The sequence below is a fragment of the Panthera uncia genome, chromosome E3, assembly GCF_023721935.1.
Source record: "Panthera uncia isolate 11264 chromosome E3, Puncia_PCG_1.0, whole genome shotgun sequence".
NCBI classification, from domain to species: Eukaryota; Metazoa; Chordata; class Mammalia; order Carnivora; family Felidae; genus Panthera; species Panthera uncia.
Window position 1 is genome coordinate 12,056,207 of NC_064815.1, and position 7,924 is coordinate 12,064,130.

The 7,924-nt window shown below is 48.5% G+C and overlaps 1 protein-coding gene across 1 annotated transcript in view; it reads left to right on the forward strand.

The window, feature by feature from the left end:
• Window positions 1-7,394, forward strand: part of OTOA (otoancorin) — a 66,349-nt gene extending 58,955 nt beyond the window's left edge. Inside the window, exons 27-29 of the mRNA XM_049638416.1 lie at window positions 3,418-3,613; window positions 6,035-6,151; window positions 6,589-7,394. Coding sequence (XP_049494373.1) covers window positions 3,418-3,613; window positions 6,035-6,105 — 267 coding nt within the window. The 3' untranslated portion in view covers window positions 6,106-6,151; window positions 6,589-7,394. The remainder of the gene's footprint in view (window positions 1-3,417; window positions 3,614-6,034; window positions 6,152-6,588) is intronic.
• Window positions 7,395-7,924: the final 530 nt, after the last annotated feature.

Here is a 7,924-nt window from a genome sequence, read left to right on the forward strand (position 1 = left end):
CACAATCAAGAATCTGATGCTTAACCAGCTGAGTTCCCAAGGTGCCCCATAACATTTCCCTTTTTTTTTTTTAATTTTCTTTTTTCTTTTTTAAAATTTACCTCCAAATTAGTTAGCATAGAGTGCAACAATGATTTCAGGAGTAGATTCCTTAGTGCCCCTTACCCACTTAGCCCATCCCCCCTCCCACAACCCCTCCTGTAACCCTCAGTTTATTCTCCATATTTACGAGTCTCTTCTGTTTTGTCCCCCTCCCTGTTTTTATAGTATTTTTGTTTCCCCTCCCTTATATTCATCTGTTTTGTCTCTTAAAGTCCTCATATAAGTGAAGTCATAGGATTTTTGTCTTTCTCTGACTAATTTCACTTAGCATAATACCCTCCAGTTCCATCCACGTAGTTGCAAATGGCAAGATTTCATTCTTTTTGATTGCCGAGTAATACTCTGTTGTATATATATATATATACCACATCTTCTTTATCCATTCATCCATGGATGGACATTTGGGCTCTCTCCATACTTTGGCTATTGTTGATAGTGCTGCTATAAACATGGGGGTGCATGTGTCCCTTGGAAACAGCACACCTGTATCCCTTGGATAAATGCCTAGTAGTGCAATTGCTGGGTCGTAGGGTAGTTCTATTTTTAGTTTTTTGAGGAAACTCCATACTGTTTTCCAGAGTGGCTGCACCACATAACATTTCCCTTTTAAATGAATTTAAGTAAAAATATTTTAGTTGGTTTAAGGAAAAGTGGTAAGAAAACATCAAAGGAGTATGTTAGCTAACGTGACAATAAATTATTAAGGGAAAAAAAAAAGAAAACCTCAAAGGACAGGTGACGACGCAATGGAAAAAAATTGACAGGGTGGCATTGGGTCAACTGTAGTGGGGTAGTCAGTGAGGGGTCCTTGCTTCGTGTCCCCGTACAAGACTAGTGTTTGGTGGGGACGGTGTGCTCTGATGAGGAGTGGCCCTGGTACTCTTGCTTGCTGGGTAACTTGGAAATACATTCTGTCCACCACAACCGTGTAAGACACACAAACGAGGCCGGACAGACTCCCGCGACGCCACATCACTGGTTCATTTCAAGACAGACGGCAGACCTCGAATGACTTCAGAAGACAGGACAGATGCCAGCACAGATAGTTCCCCCAGCTGTTTCTGGGAGATAAATCCTAGTCCTTGAGGCTACAGAGCTTCCCCTCTGGGGGGCTCTGCATGGGATAGGCAGCTTGGTTCTGGATGGTGCACACTGCTGAGCACTTTCTCCTGGTCTTGTTTGGGATGCACTTTGTGGTTGCTTCCTTGTTTGGGTATTTATTTCAGAAATCCCTACTGACCACCCCCCTGTGGTGGGCTCCGGGAGAGATGCCCCTGGGGTGTAACCCAGTGCATGCTGGGCCTCAGAAGGTAACATGAAAGAGTGCAGTGGCCTGGGTAGAGTCCCAGGTGAACTGTGTAAACTTAGCCCTCTCTAAACGGGGAAGCTGCGTCTCGTCTCTGGCACCTCAACGCAGTGTGACAATCTGGGATCACTATTACCGGATCTCCCTTTTTTAAAATTTTATTTTACAGATTCCAGATGTCTCCATTTTCATGTGAAACCTTCTGATAATTAAATGTTGGCAACCACTTTTAAATTTATTTACTTTTTTTAAACAGAGTCCGGTAGGCCTAGAGATTCAGCCTGGCCTCTGGGCTGCAAGCCAGCCCCATCGGAAAGATAGATAATTTTTATAGTACAGACTCCATTAATGGTAGATGTAAGGTGTAAGCCAGAAGAGTACCTGTGTTGGGTGTGTCTGTGTGTCTGAGGGAGGAGGTGATGCTGACCTTGTGCGGCAGGACAGCTAGGTCGGAGGGAGGAACGGTGTGGCACACGGAAGGGCAGGGCAAAGGTGCTGCCTCTCCTGGGGGCTACAAATACGGACGCTCATTCTCCTGCAGTGAAGAGTCCTGGGGGGAGGCAGCTGCGGAGGTGGGCTTGGCCCAGAGTGTGAAGTCCCCATTGCCCCATTCGGGAGCCGGAACTGTGTCCTGAAAGCGGGGGGCAGGGAAGGGTTCCAAGCAGGGGAACAACGCGATTCCAGGGAAGCATCTCCTGAGGGAATAAGAAGAGGGTGAAGGAAAGAAGAGGGGCGGGTGCGGGGGCATAACCCCTTTCCCAGAGTCTTTGGGGTGCTTAGAAAATAAGCAACATAACTTTAAAAGCCCCTCTACAAATTCAGAATCCTGCCATCCCATCTCATTCCAGACCCACTGACACTAGCCACCACGTCCTCTGAGCTAGAAGCGACTTCCGAAAACATCTTCGTCAGGGTCCTCAAAGACCCTAGTGTCCTTGGCAGAATTTCCCACTTCCAGTGCCCATGGCAGACGTCACTTTCCTCCACTGAGCCCTCACAGGACCCACCCGCATGGCGTGCAGGCAGTCATCAGAATCCACACAGGAGACGAGTTCTCTGTGCCATTCCACATCTAGTCTAGAGCCCAGAGAGGCTGTGAAACTTGCCTAAGGTCACACAGCAAGCATATGGCAGACATAGATACTAGCCATATGATACTGGCTGGGACACAGATTCAGATCTTTAGCCTTTAGGCTTGTGTTTTCTCCTCTAAATCAGTGTTTCTCAGGTGGGAGACCTGGAGCCTGGAGAAGGAGGTACCTTGCGCTGAATTAAACAACATTAAGTCACACAGTGAGAAAATCATGACTGTCTTTTCAACTCTCTGTTAATGCTGATTACTTCAAGGAGGAAGTCTCAGTTTGGAGCTAAAACGTCTTTAACACCTCTATAACGCTTAAAGCCTCCTTTTTATTACATTTTAAGAGACCTTGGTTCAGAAATTGTTGGCCAACAACTCTAGCTAGAATTCAGGAAGGTTGTTTCATTTCTTTTGGCCTATTGTTAATGGTTACCGATGGCAAGTCACTCTGGTCTTCCATTTTTGGAAATTTCCACTTAAAATTTTCCATTTTATTTTATTATTTATTTTTAATTTTTTAAAAAAATATTTATTTATTTTTGAGAGACAGAGTGAGACAAAGTGAGACTGGGGGAGGGGCAGAGAGAGAGAGGGAGACACAGGATTGGGAACAGGCTCCAGGCTCTGAGCTGTCAGGCTCTGCGGGGCTCGAACCCACAGACTGTGAGATCATGACCTGAGCCGAAGTCGGACGCTCAACCTACTGAGCCACCCAGGCGCCCCAAAATTTTCCATTTTAAAAATAAACTTATTCTAGCAGTGAAAGAGTGAGGAGATTTTAGGGAAAGATCCTCAAGAGGAGTAGAAAGGGTACACGGGTGTGGCAAAGTTGTGCGCGGCCCTGGGCAGGTGACCGAGGTTTGGGAAACCCGCGGAGGGGACCCACTGAGGGCGCTGTCCCTTCCCCCCCCCCCCCATTCCGCTGCAGGAGCTGTCCGCGGAGCAGATAGCCTCCTTGGGTCCCGAGAACGCAGCGGCGGTGACCCCAGCCCAGCGCAGGCAGCTCAGCGTGTTGCAGCTGCAGAGCCTCCAGCGGGCGCTAGATGGCGCCAAGACTCGCTCCTGGCTGGACACGCCCCCGAGCGCCAGCCCCACCCGGACCGTCTCCTCCGCTTCTACTCTAGGTGAGGGGGACACTCTCCCTGGTCCTCCTTAGCCTTGTTCCCTGTTCTTGGGCGGGGACGTTCCTAAGATTAAAAGTGGGGTCTCACATAGTCTTCCGAGACTCTGCATTCGGAGAAAAATCTAAAGTCCGTAGCAAGCGTCTGTAAATGACCCTCAACTCTGCCTATACTTTGAAGTCACCTGGGGGAACTTAAAAAATTAAAAGAAAAAATTTTTAAGTTTATTTATTTAGAGAGAGAGGGAGAGAGAGAGAATGAGAATGAGAATCCCAGTCCCAAGCAGGCTCCACACTGCCAGCCCAGACCGGAGCCAAAAGCAGGAGTTGGACTCTTAACCTACTGAGCCACCCCAGGTGCCCTGGGGGAACTTTTAAAACAGCCAGTTTCTGGGACCCCATCCAGAACTCGTTGAATCAGAATCTCTCGAGTGTAAATGCATTTCGCCGGTTCCTTTGCATCCTACCTCCTTCTCACTGAGCACTATTAATTAATAAATTCAACCAGTATATATTGGGCACCTACTATGCATCAAGCCTGCAGCAGGGGCTGGGCATATGGGGGTGAGCAAGACAGGTGAGGCTGTCTTGTAAATGAACAAGATGATTTCACATCCAGGAAGACCAGGGAGGGAAGGAGGCAGAGGGAGGTGGTGGTGACTAGGGCTCAGCTAGGATAAGGGGGTCAGGGATGTGTGGCTTTCCTTGCCTTTCTTTTCTCTTCTCTTCCCTCCCCCTCAGTCTGTCACTTCTTTGTGGCCCCTCCTATCTTTAGTGAGCACCATCTCTGGACAAAGCATGGTGTTGGACTCTGGGGAGATAGCAGAGAGCAAGCCAGATGTGTTCTCCATGCTCACTGAGCTATCAGTTGAGCCTGGGGTTGAGGGAGGGCCTACGTAGCCAGGCGACCATGAGGCAGTATGACAGGTGCTGTGATGGGGAACACAGGCACTGAGGGAACACATGGGTGAAGCGGCTGATGTGGGCTTGGGGGGATCGGGGAGTGCCCACGGCAACCTCCCAAAGATGGTAATGTCTAAACTGGAGCCCAAGCTGGGGAGAATATAGACTCAGCCCCATGGACAGTGTCCCGGGTAGAGGGAGCAGCGTCAGCAAATACCCAGGGAGCGAGGAGAACTTGGTGCTCAAAACCTCCACTCTGCCTTTTCCTGACCTGAATATCTCCCTCCGTCTGCCCCAGCCTTCCCTTGGCGGGGGGATGGAGAACTGGGGGAATTCCCAATTTCTGCAGCCACAAGTGGCCACAGACGACACTCACAAACAGGAGCCATGACCTTTGATATACTACTATTATTTTAAAAACTTTTCATTGAAATAGAATATGCATACATTTAAAAATTACTTTTAAATAGCGTGTCTTGTGTGTTTTATATAATACACACAAGAGTTAGTACACAGGGTTCAAAACAGGTAAGGTCTGACAAGGAAGGAATACAGTGAAATGTCTCCCTCTGTCTCCTGTCCCATCATCACCTTCCCGTCCCCAGAGGCAAGTGATGTTACCAGCTTCTTGTGTATCTGCCCAGAGATAGTCAGCCTGTGCATACCCATAGATTATCTCTGCACTTTTATAAAGGGTAGTTGTACCCTTTGTTGTGTATCTGTGCATAGGAGCCCGGCAATGGTTGGTTTTCTAGTTGCATCATAACTGCATTTAACCAGATCTCTACAGACGGATAGTTCAGTGTTTTCTTTAAAAAAAAAAAAAACAACAAAAAACAAAAAACAACTTACAAACAAGGCTGCAGGGAATAACCTTTTATCCTTTGCATCTGTTCAAGTGTATCTCCAGGATAAAGTCTTCAAAGTGGTATTGCTAGGTCAGAGGGTATGTACATTTGTAATTTTGACGGATATTGCAAAATCCCCTGTAGAGAGGCAGGACTAGTTTTTCCTTGAACCAACAGTGTCGGAAAGTGGTGTCCCTGTGGGACCTTAGATACCCTACTCCTTTCATTCATCCCACAGGCCCTTCCTGAGGGGAAGACCCTTACTCTCTTGTTTCTTAAACTCGCTTCATTGTCAGGACCACCTGGGAGGGATCCTTAAAATACAGATTCCTGGGCCTCGTGTCAGACTTGCTCAATCACAATCTCCGGGGGGTGGGGGGGGGAGGAACCTGGGATTTTCATTTTTAACCATCTCCCCAGGTGACTCTTAGGATTAAGGCAGCTCTGGTACCAGCTGATTCACATAATGACATTGAATTCTCACTTCGCGGGCCCTGCATTCGGGTCATGATTCCCACGTAAGAGAAAAGAGCAAACAAACCACATTCCGGGGGGAATCACGTGAATGGGCCAGAGGGAGACTAAGGGAACTGGGCATGATGCATCTGCCCACTACCACCCCTCCTCCCCCCGCGGGTTGCTGAGGCCTCCTGTGCATCCCTGTTTCCTTTTAGGAGCCCCCAGCGCCTGGGGTCTTTGGCTCTGCTGTCCTTTGCTGGTTCTTATGGCCGAGACCGTGTGGTGAGCAGCGTGTGTGCATCGCCCTTCAGTGCCCAAGCAGCCGGCCCAGGGTGTGTGGAAACAGAGGCACTTCAGACTGTGAGACCCCCTACCCCAATCCACAGCCTCCCCTGGGGCGGGGAGACCCCAGGGCCTTGAAATTTCAAAGGCACCAAAAGGAAGAATAATTGTTAAAAATGATTTTAAAAGTTCTCCAGCTGGCTTGTGTCCTCAGCAGAGAGACGTTCTCTGCCCCGTTTCAGCCTCTCTTGCTTTCCAGCTTGGAGACAGAGAAGCTGTGGGTGGGAAGGGTGTTTTCTGTCAAGGGCATGAGGACCTGACGCCCGAGTTCCTGGCATCTCTCTCTGAAAAGAGGGCAGTAACTTGTGTGTAAGGAGTGGCGGGTGCTGGCAGTGGTACCATTTTACCCAGGGCTTGATCTGGCTTCTTCTCTGGCTTAATGTCTCTTCCTCGGAGCTATAGGCTACATTGGATTTCTCCTTCTTAGGTATTTCGCAGAGCTGAAATAAATGAATCCCTCAACAGAAGCCAATATTCCTGCCTGATTGCTGGGACTAATTGATGTTTTGGTGGGCATTCCATTGCCTGGAAATTAAAACATTTAACATGGCTCAATGTTAAATCAATTTTTAAATACATTTTCCAGATGCCTTCCATTTCTTTGGGAGTCAGCTGAATGAATGGCTGTGGAGTTATCCGTTAAGCTTTTAAAACAGTCCTTTTTTGACGAAGGTGGTGGCTCTTCCGGTTTTAAGTTGCCCTGGGCTTTGGGGATGGGTTGAAATAAAAAGGAAATACATAGTGCAAGTCAATCACCCATGTGATTATAGCACAGCAGGGCAAAGTCAGCCCACTGGCCCAATCCTTTTGGAGGCTGGGATGGAGTTACTTCTGCAAATTTGCAGGATGCTCTTGGCCTCGGGCTCAGGAAAGGGCAACGGCAGTGTGGTTTGCCACCTCCCAGGTGTTATGCCGTCTCAAAAATAGCAATCAGAGTCATTTCTCATGACATCCCTTAGGGAGCAAGTTAGACATCCTGGGCACTTCTCTTCTGCCACCAGCACGCCCTGCGTTCTCTTCCTGGTCACGCATCCACAGTAGATGTCTCATCTGGAGATAGGAAGAAAAGCCTGCCTGAGTTTCCAAATATCTCTGGTGTTCCATAAGAGGTGGGTGGATTTTAAAAAGCAGCATGGGTAGGTGTTGTAGAGACTGGTGTATTTTCAGATGTCACATGCAGTTATGATAGAAAATTAAAAGGCTGGCATATGGAAGGTGTGGCCCTGCAGGTGTTGTTTAGGGTCTGATTTGGTTCTTCTCTCATCCTGGTGGGGAAGTGGCAGCTCATGTTCCTTCTCAATCACAGATCATCAATCTTGTTACCAACAGCACCAGCCCCCGGTTTAGCGGGGCCAGACTGGCTGATCTGAGAGGGGCGTTGCGTGAGAATGGGTCTGTGCAGGTTCCGGTTGGGTCCAAGCAGGCTTGGATCCAGCTCAGGACCCACTTTCCTTTGGCCTTGGATTTTCCTGGGGAACAGCAATTAAAACAACTTTCCTTTGAATCAGGCGTCACGCTGCCAATGTCGTGGGGCTTTTGTGTCTCACCTTCCCTTCTGATCATTTGGTTTTGATTGACTTCCTGGACCCTGCCTGCCATGTTGGATGGCGACAGTGACTCCTGGAGGGCCAGCTCTGCATCAGGCACTGCTGAAGGGGCTTTGCCTATATCATTAGCTCACTTGGTTGTCATCACAACTCTGCCACGTGGGTGCAGTTGTGATTCCCATTTTCAGATGAGGGGACTGAGCCCAAGAGGTTAAA